Source organism: Lingula anatina, chromosome 2 (genome assembly GCF_051362555.1).
Source record: "Lingula anatina isolate TDL-2025a chromosome 2, LinAna3.0, whole genome shotgun sequence".
NCBI classification, from domain to species: domain Eukaryota; kingdom Metazoa; phylum Brachiopoda; class Lingulata; order Lingulida; family Lingulidae; genus Lingula; species Lingula anatina.
The window spans coordinates 17,796,913-17,810,263 of record NC_141768.1 but is presented as its reverse complement, the minus strand read 5'-3'; the positions used below and the strand labels follow the sequence as shown (position 1 = coordinate 17,810,263).

Sequence of the window (13,351 nt, the reverse complement as noted above, 5' to 3'; positions counted from 1 at the left end):
TTAGATCGTATCACGTGTTCTATTCTTCTCCAGAAAATGTTGCCGTTAAAAGAGCTCGTAAGACATTTGTTTTCGTTTTATATGACTCAACCTGTCTCAGTAAAAAATGGGTTTGAATGCAACTGCACAGCAAGTACACTGGCTGTTGGTGGTAAACCGCGCTCGCAGAGTTTGTGTCGTTAGTTTCTTTTGTGAGTGGTAAAAAATAACAAGAAAAGAAAACAAAATTCTATACATAAAAAAGCGATAATGATGTTTTTCAAATGACTAGCAGGTTCAACAATTATCACAATAGAAAATTACCGGGGGCATTTACATGTTCTAATGAAATGTAGTGCAGTTTTGGCTCAGTTGCTCTGTGCAAATAAATATTAAGCATTCGTTCTATTTCAATAGGGGAATAATTCGAAAGATTTCGAAAGGCGATAAACAGGGTTTCTAGACTTATTCACGGACATTAAACCTTGATGATAAACGCCTAAACAATATTTATAATTTTAATGCAAAGGACTTCCCTTTCACGGACTACTTATTGGAGATGATAAATACTTTTGTTTATTTACCTGTGAGGAAATGGACTGTAAAACTATAAATACAGCGGTCACCTCTAGACCTTAAGGGCCTCACGTGTGTATTGGGTTCACCCTCGTACGTCAACATACTTTGTCAAACATCGTCATATTGAACCTGCCATTTTGTTGACTTGCCATGCCAAATGTTGTCTAACACTAAATGCATTAATTCAGTGCTAATATTGACACAGCATATGGACCGATGTCTTTTTTCATTCAATACAGGCATCTCGCGCAATTTAACCCGTATACCGTGCTGTCAGCACGAGACAGATAGAACCAGACCGGGGTCCACGGTAACTAAGGAAGCCGCCTTTGAAATACGTATTGAACGTTCTGTATTACGAAACTAAGCAAATAGTGAGATAGCTGGGTGATACAGGTACAGTCCCCACGGACACTGTCAGTGTAAAAAAAGTCAGAGAAAACAGCAATAAAGGGATCAAGGCGGCAGAACAACCAAACGGAAATCGATTGAACTAATAGAGTCAGTGGATGGTATCCAGGACGAGTAGGAACAAAATGGAAGCAATCGAATTTTTTTACACGCCCAGATTGAAGAGAATTTGAAAGATAATTTGTGTAATCAGCTTGACGGAGTCACACACTTGTTGATGTTAATATTCAAGGCACATCCGACTAAGCGGCAAATATTATATCAAGAAGACTCACTGACGGACAAAGGGTGTGTAGGCCACAGCGTTAGAAACCAGGGCACGTTCTACACGCATTAACACAGACTTTGTCATTTAATAACAATTTAGTTCGATTGCACATATTGAACGTTTTAGTAAGGTGCAGCCCCTCCTTCGATTAGATTAATGACGACGTGATCCTGTCGGATAATAGTTCACCAGAACACGGACGACAACAAGCGGTATTTGTAACACACCTAAAAAAAAATTCACTGTTTTCATTCTTGTCGGAGATGCCTGGATAAAAAGGCTAACAGTAATCCCTCCATGCCATTAAAACCAACTGCATGAAGGAAGAGGGAGAAACGTTGCTTAGTATGCTTCAGGGCGGCATATTTCACGCGATATCTCGAGAACGCTTTAAACAAGTACGGCTCTTGGTGGAGAAAGGTTTAAATGTTAACATCAAAAACGCCGGAGAAAATGGGAAAACTCCTCTCATTGCGTCCCTCCTTATTGAAAATGCCGAGAAACGTGAGCGGATGTTTAAGTTTTTGATGAACCATGGTGCCAATCCCTTGGAGTGTGACTACTCCGGCAGGGACGCCCTGGCTTGGGCGTGTATTCTGGGACGCTGTAAAGCGGCAGAGGCCATACTGCAAGATACAAGAGGGGAGATCAACCTGCACCACGGTGACAGAGATGGGCTGACAGCGCTCCATTACAGTACTATGTATGGCCACGAAGACTGCGTCAAATTAGTGGCCACGACCTTTAACAAATACGGACTCAGTCTGGACATAGCCGACAACAACGGTCTTACGCCATATCTTCACGCCAAGAAGTTGGGTTTCAGGGAAATTGCCACCTTTCTGTTTCAACAGGGCGCGTCTCCTTATAAATGTGATACAAAAAATAACATGACGGCAGAACAATGGGCTGCCATAGGATTGCAAGAACGGAAAAAGCGAGCAGTGCAGGATAGAAAAAAAGCTGACGACTGGATTAAAATTCAGGGTAAAAACAACTCTCTTTTTGATGTAAAACATCGGAAACTGAGCATCTCACTTCCAGAAATCCAAATTACCAGCCCAAACAACAAAGTCAGGCTATTAAAAAACGACAGTTTAGACACAATAGATGGGATTTCGGTGGCATCTCGATTAAGGCGCAATTACCAGTCTTCCTCTATAAAAGGTATGTCTAAATCCCTTAACTCATTACCAGACTCTGATACGACTGAGTGTGATAGTTCAACGTCGTCCAGTTTTCAAAGGGTGGGAGTTGCACGCGATTTATCGGACTACATGTCCACCCTGTCAGATCAGGCTTCTGGATCCTACCGCAAACCAGCGCAACCACTCCAACCCGTTCTTGAGAAATCAGAGATACAGCCAAAACTAACAAAGAGACAACTAAGAAAACTTAATGCTGCTAACACAGTGACAAAAAATGCTAGTTCACAAGCAGAGGACAAACCGGATGATGCGGCCACCAAAAATAAGAAAAACGTGACATTTGCAGCGTTAGGGAAAACTGCACGCATGTTGAGTCAGCCCAGCCTGCGACCTCCCCCTATGAAAGTACCCGACAGACGCTACACTTCACAAACTTTGCAAACTGTGCAAAACGCTTAAAAGCATTTGGGACGATTTTTTGTATCAAAATACCGCTATTTTTATTGATAACCTTCACATGTCTAAAATACGTATATTAAAGCTCTAAAGTAAAATACATCGACATGCAAGATCTTACTCTGAGGCTTGCTAATGGTGACATGGTGATGAATTTCGGTGGGGAAAACAATTTGGAAAACAGTAAATTGGATACAATGTGTTGAATGTATTACTTTTAAGTTGACATACATTGGGTATTTAGTGAAAATATCGACAGTGCGACCACCAATTTACCCCCTTGGTCCTAAATGTAAGTTGAGCTTTGAATTAAAAAGGATATGAATTTTTCACTTCTGCCAGCCTGACTACCAGTTCATACAATTTTTTTGATTGGTATTCTCTCCTTGAGCAATCAACTTGGATCATATTTCATAATAACGGCTAACATCTATCAATATTTCATTTAATTAATTCCACACATAAACGTTGTTGATTTTCGTTTCTATTCATTTCACTTAATACGAGGTGGGAATTGTATCCCATCTTTTAGAAATTTGTACACGCAAGTTGACTACTTTCAATAAACAGAGTTGCCTTTACGATTTCTCGTGAATGATTGTAGACGGTCATAAAAACGTTGTTTAAATAATTTTTGTGTGCGAGTGCAAACAAAAAATAAGTTATACAAATACTTTTTTAAGAATTGTATTTCATCTCCTGGGTATGGTGCGGCTCATATACATTACATAAAAACGTGTACACGTATGCAGTTGTGGCAAATCCTACTATCCAGTGCTCTCCTTCAAAAATAACCAAGTTTGCCAAGGATTTACTAAACTTCATATTTACCAATCAAGCACATTTTTCAAAAGAAACCATGTTATGATTGTATTTTGCATCATCTTGTTGTTCCATCAATTTTAACAATGAGAGGAAATGCGAGAAAAAAATACGTAAGATCATTTAAAATGCCCATTCAAAAATACAATTAATCTTGTGGTGTAAGCAATAACATCATAAACGGGGAGTCAGGGACACTATTTTTCTTTTCAAACTTGAAGCTAGATATCCATATTTATTTTTTATACAGATGCTTAGAACTGCCATGACAACCTGGCTTTACCCGAGTGAGGTCCAGCCCATCCCTGGTCCAGTGGTGACCCCATTGTTTACATCTAATAGTGTTAATCCTATGCAAACCCGAAATAGTTAAAATCAATACAAGTGAGCCCCAAGGTAAATATGATCAGAGTTAATATTCAATGGATTATCCTCAGCAAGTAATGCGCTGAAATCGATTCCTTGTTCATGAACATAGAGTTTTTTGGTTGGGTGCTACACGATACCCATGATCCCCCATAGTACAAATAAAGTGCTTTCACATTTAAAGGGGACTTCATTAACTTGAGATCAATTTCAATTATTCAGTAAATAAGGTTTTTATTTATTGTTATGAACCAAGTGAACAAACCAGATCTATTTTTTTCAGTCAATGCCATTTGTACCGTAAATTCCTGATGAAGTGATACACTGACATACATAACCCTTACATATAACTTTCAGTTTTTTTTCCACCAGTAATATGTTATGGTGAATTCTAGATAGTTTAATTTCAAATAAATAAAATAAATAATTGCTGAGCAGCATTCATTACAGTAGTAAATCAGTCTGTACTCATATTTGTGTCACTTGTTCAAAAATATTCCAGCAATTAAGATTACATCATAAAACCCACCCTTCACCCTGAAATTTATACTATTGCTTCCATATTGTGTGAAATCCTCAGAGAATAATCAGCATTCACCTCAACACCTTTTATCCCACCAACAAAATGCATCCTTCAATGTGCGAATTGACAATGTGGTTGATAAAAAAAACATGGTCAAATAGTTATTAATTGGGAAGGAAAAACAATCATTTAATTAAATTGAAGTCATGATTCCTTGTTTTTCCAATATTTCTACCATTCTCTGATTCATCAAGTACTTGAAGCAGACTAGCAATCTCATTTACATGAAATATCTAAATGCATTTTTTAATTTCCCTGAATGGAAACATTTTAACTGGCAATATATATAAGGCATGCTTTTAGCATCTCTTCCTGGAAGACCTTGAACTTGATGACCTTCACCTTGATTTTACACCATACTCAGCATTAAGGCTCCTGCCTATGACTAGTCTTCTCACTTCACTGGTACCAGCCCCTATCTCATACAACTTGGCATCTCTGAGGAAACGACCTGTTGGATAATCATTAATGTATCCATTTCCACCTAAAAATAGACCAAAAATTGATGAATTTTTGTCTTCATTCTGAAGAATATCACCTTTTTTTTCTGAAAAAAATCACCACATTGACATAAGCTTTTTACTTGAAATCATGTGACTTCTTTTTTCATTTCAAAGAAGTTATGGAGGCACCAACAAGGTCACTGACTAAACTTAATTTTTTTCTTTTTCTTTTTCTTTCCTTTTTTTTTTTTTTTTTTGGTGGAGAAAAGTCTCTGTATAGCCTGCTCTGTACTACTCGATATCTGCATTGTACTAAATATTTGTAAATGTTAGTGTACTGCTACCCCTTAACACACTGACTACTGGACAGCCTTGGCAGTTGTTATAACAACAAAAGTGGCTATTTATATCTAACTTTAATCCTGAAAATGTTCGTAATTTGAATTCACTGTTAATAATATCAAACTGTCAAACTAAATGTCAGTTCAAGAAGTGACATGACAGAAACCAGTTGCATGCTTGATTGGGTTTAGTTCTATACAATGTTTCCATATCATACGCTCCCCATAAATACAACTTGGTAGAGGCACATATGTGACATTCCTTAAACAACGCAACAAGGCAAATATTATACCAGAACCTACTGTTTATATCTCTTCACCATGAGATCTGCCTAACAACAAAAGTACAATTCACATTGTGGTCTATATGTTTTATATTTCCCATTATCCCTTTGACAGTATTAGCACACTTAGTTGACAATGAGCAATTTACTGTTTACAAGACAAACAATTTCACTACCTGTAACATAAAAAAAAAAGAAAAGTTCAACTCACCCAGTATCTGAATGGCATCTAATGCAACTTTTGTTGCTGCTTCAGCTGTGTACAGTATAACAGCAGCACAGTCCTGAAGTGTAATCAAATATCAATAGGTAAGACAATGCTGTTTTATCTTAAAATAGTCCATTGATTTTCATGTAATTTGTCCTTTTCATCTCACTACAGTTTTACATTAAAGAGAGATACAATGGTTTAATTGTAATACTTACATTGTAATACTTACTAAAACAGCAATATAAAGTCTAATGCTTAAAACATTAGTCTATTTCACAAAGTTCTGCACTGAACAAAGGATCAGACCTCTCTCTCTGTGCGTGTCGTGCGTGAATACAATCAAGAAAGTATTACAATAAATACACTCTTGGTAAAATGAGGCAACATTCTTGGTAATCCATTCTTATATGTAAGGAAACAAAAGTGTGCTAGCATTTAGCCACTTAGTGTGTTAGGCTTGCCTACACAGAGTCCCAAGGACGCAAACACTGAGGCACTTGGCCTGCCAAGACAAAGTCTCTAAGGATGTTGACAGTGAGTTTTTAAGTTCTAATTTCTGTGCTTACCTTGGGTATGACATTCCCTCTGTCCAAGGACCTGGCAACATTGTACACATAACATCTGGAGGCATTCAGGATAGTGTACATGTCAGCCATCTTGCCTTGGAGTAACTGGGAACAGATTATCACTAAGTTTAATTAAAAAATTACTGTACATAGTTTTAACTGATACAAAGTCTTCCATTGTAAGACAAACTATTTCACAGTACAACTTTAACTTGAAGTTCAAAACTGTACAAATCTGATGAATGATTGTTAAAGGGATAATAACTCTTCGTTTCGGCCAAAAAATGAATTTTCCTGGAGTAAACAACAATTTTCCCATACTTACCAATGGTTAATGAATCCATTTTTACATTCAAAGTTAGTCCCTGGTTTTTTTCTAAAAAGTTTGGTTTTTTGTTAAAATCTCTTAAGAGATTTTAACAGAGTATAGCCATCCATGGAGGTCACATGGTCTAAAGATAAGCTCAGATATCAGAATAATAGCTATAACTGCCATTTTTGTGGTAAAACAGAATATATTATATTTCTATGAGTTATTCTCAATGTTTTTATTGTGAAATATAGATCTCATACAAAGAGTTATTATCCCTTTAAATCTATTTTTGACAGAAAGGGTTTTAGCACTTCTGATAGATTTTAGTGATGAATATTCAATTTGGTGATAAAATATTTCGAAGTACCTGGAAAGTTCCAATCTTCTGGTTGAATTGTTCTCTTTCATGAGCATATTGGAAAGCCATATCACAGGCAGCTTGCATAATACTGTAAGTTAAATGTGACTTCTCTAAATCCTTTTAGCATTTTATTAAAACGCAGTTTTTCCCATTATATTGAAAACAAACAAAAATTTTGTTTTGTGCATGTGCGGATACCACAATCACTGTTATGTAAGAAAAAAATCAATATAATAATGTTACTGAAAAAAAGGAGACAAAAACTACTGCATATAATTTGCTTTACTGGCACACACAATGCCAGTGTTGTTGTAAATATTGATGACCCCCTCCCTTCACTTACCCTATTGGGCCAGCAGCTAGGAACAGCCGTTCAATATCAAGCCCACTCATCAACACATAGACCCCCTTGTTTGTCTCACCAACCACATTTTCCACTACAAGCACAGATCAAGAGAATTAGAAAAGCAGTGATTGATTATCTCTTTTATCAGGGCGCACTAAAAACGGACTCATACCATCAGAACTCTGGACTCCCTACCAACCTACCCCCTTCCCTGCAGTGTGTAGGAGTCTGTCCTAATGGGAGCGTGTGGGTGTGTCAGATTGTGCTCATTGTGTTAGGTGTGCTCACCCAAGACATCCTGCCCCTCCTAATGCTCTCTCTATATCCAAACCACTCATCAGGATATATATGCCTTTCCCCTCACCACCAATTATATTTTCCTCTTCAAAGTAAAAATGGAAGTTTTGAGAAAACCATAAAGCACATGCATGACTCATTTTTTCCGGGTTAAAAAATTCAATCTTACAAGAAATAAAGAATGCCTAGAGAAACAAGCAGTGTTTTTTGTTGTATTTTTTAATAACTTATCTGGTGGGCAAATTCATTTCAAAATCAAAATTACAGTTTGTTTTCTTAACTTGCTATTCTGTCACACCTTTAAAAGGATTCCACACCTAAACAAAGTAAAAAAAATATCACCTGGCACTTTGACATTGTCAAAAATAAGTTCTCCAGTGGGGGATCCCCTCATCCCCAGTTTGTCCAGCTTCTTTCCCACACTGAAACCTTCCATTGTCTACAAAAACACAAAAAAAAAACAAGTAAATTGTCAGTTTGAAAATACTAAATATATAAAATTAGACATCAAAAATTCCATAAATACAGGTACTAAGCAAAACAAAATTAATGATACAGACTGCTAGAGTCCAGATACGATAAATGGTGACAAATGTGAAAAACTTTTTTTTTAAATGTCAGTAATTTTCATTTCAACATTAGGAAAGGTCTATCAAAAGTAGGTTATTTGGTCATTTGGATTCAAAGTATGTCCCTTATTCCATTTAAACTCCAGGATTACTCATACATAAAAAAGAATCCATGGACAATGATTGTAGTTATACAAAACTGAAAACATGGCATATCATTTACTTATTTCATATTACGGTGCTATATAATAAGTTGAGTGAACCTTTTCAATAAGAAAAGTGGTAATTCCATGTTGTGCCTTTTTGGGCTCTGTTTTAGCATAAACAACAAGAACATCTGCCTCCGGGCCATTTGTGATCCAGAACTTGGTACCATTCAGCAAATAGTGGTCGCCTGGGAAAGGGGTAGAATACAAATTATATTACATCACACTTAACATAAACATATTTACTTACCATATAAAAACACAAGAAAACTTATTCCAGTGGCTTGAGAGAGAGAGAGAGAGAGAGAGAGAGAGAGAGAGAGAGAGAGAGAGAGAGAGAGAGAGAGAATAAAAGGCATAGAATGTCATCAATTCTCCAAACTATGTCACTAAATCAAGACAGTCTGAGAAAAGCACTGAACCATCAGCATATTCAATTGAAATTTTACAAAGGGACTTATAAAGCATATATAGAATTTTTTCAAAACTCATTTATCAAAATTCTAGACTTGTAAAAAGATCAGAAACTAATAATCTACTTTCCTTTAAAGGAAAAAAAATGCCCCACTGATAAAATAATCAGACAAAAAAAATAATAAAATGAAATATATTTATACTTTAGGTATAATACATATGTCATCTTTATTTTTACCTTTGTGTTCTGCAGTGAGTCTCATGGACACCACATCTGAGCCACTGGTGGTCTCACTCATGGCTAGGGCCCCAATGTGCTCACCACTGATTAACTGAAATACAGAGGGAATACTGTCAGGCTTTGGGATGCTAAAATGAATGCCTGTTACACATAATGATTGGAAATTTTGAAGTAAAATGATGACTTTTTCAACAGGGAATTTTAACATGCATGGCAGTCCCCCATACACCAAACAAAATGCCAGAAATGTAGAAAATCTTTTTATGTAAGAAAGTCTTATCTTATGTCACTCAAACAATAATGTTTGCTCAATTTTTATCAACTGAATTACTGTGAACCTTGGAGAAAAATTTTCTTGGTAGTTTTAGTTTAACTATTTTTTTGAGGATAAAAGACTAATATATAAGGCTTCGTTCACATGCAATGTCTATTTTCTATTTTCGGTATGTCTTATGATCACGGTCTGTGCACTGAATATCCCGCGGCGTAATTACTGGCAGCGCGAGCCAGTTACTATAAGTTACTATAAGTAACTGGCTCGCGCTGCCAGTAATTACGCGGCGGGATATTCAGTGCACAGACCGTGATCATAAGACATACCGAAAATAGAAAATAGAAAATAGACATTGCATGTGAACGAAGCCTAAAATTACCTTCCCCATGACTCACATGCATATCCAAATACAAACGTATAAATTACAAACTTTACTTGGATGGAACTTCATAACAATTGGTAAACGATAATTACTGCATTTTTGACCAAATCATTTTCCAGAACTTAACATTTAACAGGTCCTGGATTTATTTAACAAAAGTTCTCTATTTCTACACATACCTTAGGCAAATATTTTGCTTTCTGTTTCTCATTTCCATTTCTGACAATCTGATTGACACATAAGTTTGAATGTGCTCCATAGCTCAGCGCTATGCCACCATGTGCTCTGGACAGCTCCTCCATCACTAACACATGGTCCATGTAGCTGCCTTCAGCACCACCATACTCTCCTGATGAAAAAAAATTAAATAGGAAGGAATAAAAGAATGTGAGAGAGAGAGAGGGGTTAAACCATTATTTTGGATATTCAGCTTCCAAGCTTAAACAAACAAAATAAAAACAAACTATTTTGTCAGCATATGACAAGACATTGTTGAGATCAATATAGAATGGCTCATTAACAAGTCATTTTTAAGATGATGATAATAATAGAAGAATTTGTCATATGTTATTTCTAAGGTTTTTGGCAGGTTAAACTCATATCTTGGCATTTTTTCACATTTAATTACTTTTTGTGTGTGCATGTACTTTTTGTATCATGTTAATATTATACCTGGTGCAGTAATTCCCAAAAATCCAAGTTCTCCCAGTTTCTTCCAGAAATCCTTTTTATTAAAAACAAAAATATGGGTATGAGCAATGTAGCAGATTTTTCATACCAACTAAAGGATTTACTCAGCTTAGAATAAAAAAAACAAGACATTTACAATGAGAACAAGTCAGTTAACTAAACAATGTGCATTTTTGTCCCAGCTTTAATATTTCAACATCAATATCAAACAGGACAAGTATACCCCCATTCAGTCTTTTAGCATCAATTACAGAAATTACACTTGACATTCAATTCATTTATGTAACAGAAGAAAAAACAAGCACTTACAATTATGCATGTATATTAATGATCATGTTACTTTTATTAATTAAACAGATACACAAACATGCCTGAAGCAATTATATTTTTGTAAAATAATTCAACAATGGAGAGTTTGTAAAAACACTTTTTTCTAACACATTTTACCACTTCAGCTTACAATGAAAGAAAAAAGTGTGTAAACCAGAATATATGTCACTGGAAAGATTGAAGTCCAGGTAGATTTTTAGCCAGCCCATGTTAGACTGAAATCACAATCTCGTCTAGATATTAAAAATCTTAGACTTATCCATTTAAGCTAGTTTGGTCATCAGCATTTTTAGACCCTGGTGTCCAGGGACAAAACTCTGTGGTCTGTCAATCCAAGGAACTGTATTGTACCATGGTCAATCAAACGATCAATGATCACAGTAAATATATCCATAATATCGTTGGCAGATAAAATTGTGGAAAATTGTTTTATTTTCAGAAATAAACTGTACAGGAATACATGGCAGTCTTATATCTGGCAAAACTAATTTAACAAAAAATGACATGATATATCAAATGCAAGAGCAGGGACAGGTCTATCAATGATTGGGGAGTAGGAGAAAATTGCCCCCTCCACCCCAAAAGGAAAATGCATGTTTGGTTTGATACAAAAAACCAATATACATAATACCTTTATATCAAGATGAATCACAGTCAGAAATTTTATACGATTTGTATGTTCATCTTAAGAGGCTGTGTAGGAAAAGTGTCTCAATAAAATGTGAACATTACAATAAGCTAATTTTTTTTTACCTTCATCTCTGGAAAATAATCCTCTTTGTCTATTTTGTCAGCATGTGGTGCCAGCTCTTTCTGTGCAAACTGGAATGCTAACTCCCTCAGCTGAAATAAATACAAAATCTTACTTATTAAATTTAAAATAGTATGCAGGAGTCTCTGGTCTACTAGTATACATATTAACATCTTTGACAAAATTGCATGATTTGTGTCTATAAAAATTAATACTGTCAGTAGAACTTCTCTAGTGGAACAAAACAGTTTATCTCTAATAATCCCTGCACTTCTGGGACAAAATTCAGGAATCATGTTACCCTGCCCTTCCATCAGTCAGCGCATCCCTTTGTGTGCTTAAGTAATTTGTGCTATCTCCTCCTTGACCATTACAGGTAGGAAGTTGAAACTTTGGGGACTGATAGACCAACTTGGGGTTGTGCTATCCCTCGGAAATGGTTGATTCTTAATTCTTTTTACATTGCAATTTCTGCTTTCTCCTCCAATACCATAAGAGTGAAGAAAGTTTGGTTTGATAGACATATCTTACAGGATGTGCATGTAGCTGAATGCAAAATTAAATGTGTGGCTGACATATTGTATTTATGTAGGTGAAATTTTTAAAGGGTTCAAATGGTAAGAAAGTGGTTTTCCCAGTTAGTTGTAGTTTCTAAGGCCTAGATAAACAAGAAAATCACGTCTTAATTTGTCATTCTCCATTGATACAAAGGCTGCTCCACTGCATTTTCCACTTCAGTTTGAGTTATCAAAACAATGACCTAGTTTGTTCTTGGATCAAAATACATGTACAATACAAACGTGTAAGGAACTTGATGGACATCCTACATAATATTTATAGGTCCCTTAATTGGTAGAATACCTGGCAAAAGTACCTGTGGGAGACAAAGAAAGGCATTCCTTGATCATTTTGTCAACATGACATCTTTGGTCATGAGCGAGAAACAGAAACCTTTGGCAAAATATCAACATTGGTCAAACACCACATCGGTGATGGCACATGAAGAAGGTACAGGATTATTTAATTGGAGTGTAAATGATGCTTATGTGTAATATATATTCAATATGATACATGCACAAAGTTTACAATCTTTCCGAGAGGAAATATGTACAAGTAGACAAGCTTTATTAGATTAATGTTATGGGAAAAGTACCGGTAGGATTGTGAATAATTTCACTTTAGTGCCGTACATGTAGGTCTTTACTTAGTCTTTTTTGGACACCAATGTTTACCTGTTTTTGTTCGTCGGTTAGGCCAAATACATCGTCGTTGATAGGGTAAAAATTACTGCAGCACCTGTGCTGCAAAATTCCAATCGGTCTCGTTTTCTTTAAAGGGGCGCTGAGGACACTTTGACCGAGACGTCTAAGCACCAGCCTGGTCGTCGCCATCTTCTTGTTAAAGACCGACAGCTGAACAAAGCTCAGTTTTATTCTTCTGCACCTTTCGAATCACCATTAAATTTCTTTTTTAATAAGAATGTGATCTTTTTTCTGTCTTGAATAATTAGTATCATTAATGTATATCTATACGTATATTCTCTTGCTTACTTCAAGCAAATGTGGTCTGTTTACGCAAGTGTGACCTTATGTGGAGGACAAACCAAGCCCAAAATGGGATTTTGTGAAAAATAACTATCATCGTGAATATTAAAAAATAGATAAAACGTAATTATAAGCTATAAAAACAAAACAAAGCTCATTTTAATACTGAATTTTAA

General features: G+C 35.9%; 2 protein-coding genes across 4 annotated transcripts; one reads left to right on the top strand and one right to left on the bottom strand.

The window, feature by feature from the left end:
• Positions 1-688: 688 nt before the first annotated feature.
• Positions 689-3,422, top strand: LOC106153176 (uncharacterized). Its single transcript, XM_013527008.2, has one exon. It carries the CDS (start codon positions 1,555-1,557, stop codon positions 2,842-2,844), a length of 1,290 nt encoding a protein of 429 aa, XP_013382462.1. The 5' UTR covers positions 689-1,554; the 3' UTR covers positions 2,845-3,422.
• An 821-nt stretch (positions 3,423-4,243) lies between these two features.
• LOC106153198 (isovaleryl-CoA dehydrogenase, mitochondrial) lies at positions 4,244-13,235 on the bottom strand. 3 transcript variants are annotated; one of them, XM_087006606.1, is made up of 12 exons: positions 13,182-13,235; positions 11,634-11,723; positions 10,533-10,584; positions 10,040-10,209; positions 9,202-9,295; positions 8,607-8,737; positions 8,117-8,213; positions 7,475-7,568; positions 7,138-7,219; positions 6,458-6,562; positions 5,892-5,964; positions 4,244-5,096 (listed from the first exon to the last, which is right to left on the bottom strand). In XM_087006606.1, exons 2-12 carry the CDS (start codon positions 11,637-11,639, stop codon positions 4,951-4,953), a joined length of 1,050 nt encoding a protein of 349 aa, XP_086862732.1. In that variant the 5' UTR covers positions 11,640-11,723; positions 13,182-13,235; the 3' UTR covers positions 4,244-4,950. The 3 variants fall into 3 exon arrangements, with proteins under 3 accessions (XP_086862732.1, XP_086862731.1, XP_086862730.1); XM_087006605.1 differs by lacking the exons at positions 7,475-7,568; positions 13,182-13,235 and adding exons at positions 7,766-7,859; positions 12,864-13,151; XM_087006604.1 differs by lacking the exon at positions 13,182-13,235 and adding an exon at positions 12,864-13,145.
• Between the last annotated feature and the right edge of the window lie 116 nt (positions 13,236-13,351).

What these genes read in the sequence shown, in the direction of transcription:
- LOC106153176 (XM_013527008.2), top strand. Translation starts at nt 1,555, where the DNA reads ATGAAGGAAGAGGGAGAAACGTTGCTTAGTATGCTTCAGGGCGGCATA.
- LOC106153198 (XM_087006605.1), bottom strand. Translation starts at nt 13,022, where the DNA reads ATGGCGACGACCAGGCTGGTGCTTAGACGTCTCGGTCAAAGTGTCCTC. An exon ending in TTTGGGAATTACTGCACCAG is followed by an intron (nt 10,210 to 10,532) that starts GTATAATATTAA and finishes TTTTTTCATCAG; the next exon opens with GAGAGTATGGTGGTGCTGAA. An exon ending in CCACTTTTCTTATTGAAAAG is followed by an intron (nt 8,214 to 8,606) that starts GTTCACTCAACT and finishes GTGTTTTTGTAG; the next exon opens with ACAATGGAAGGTTTCAGTGT.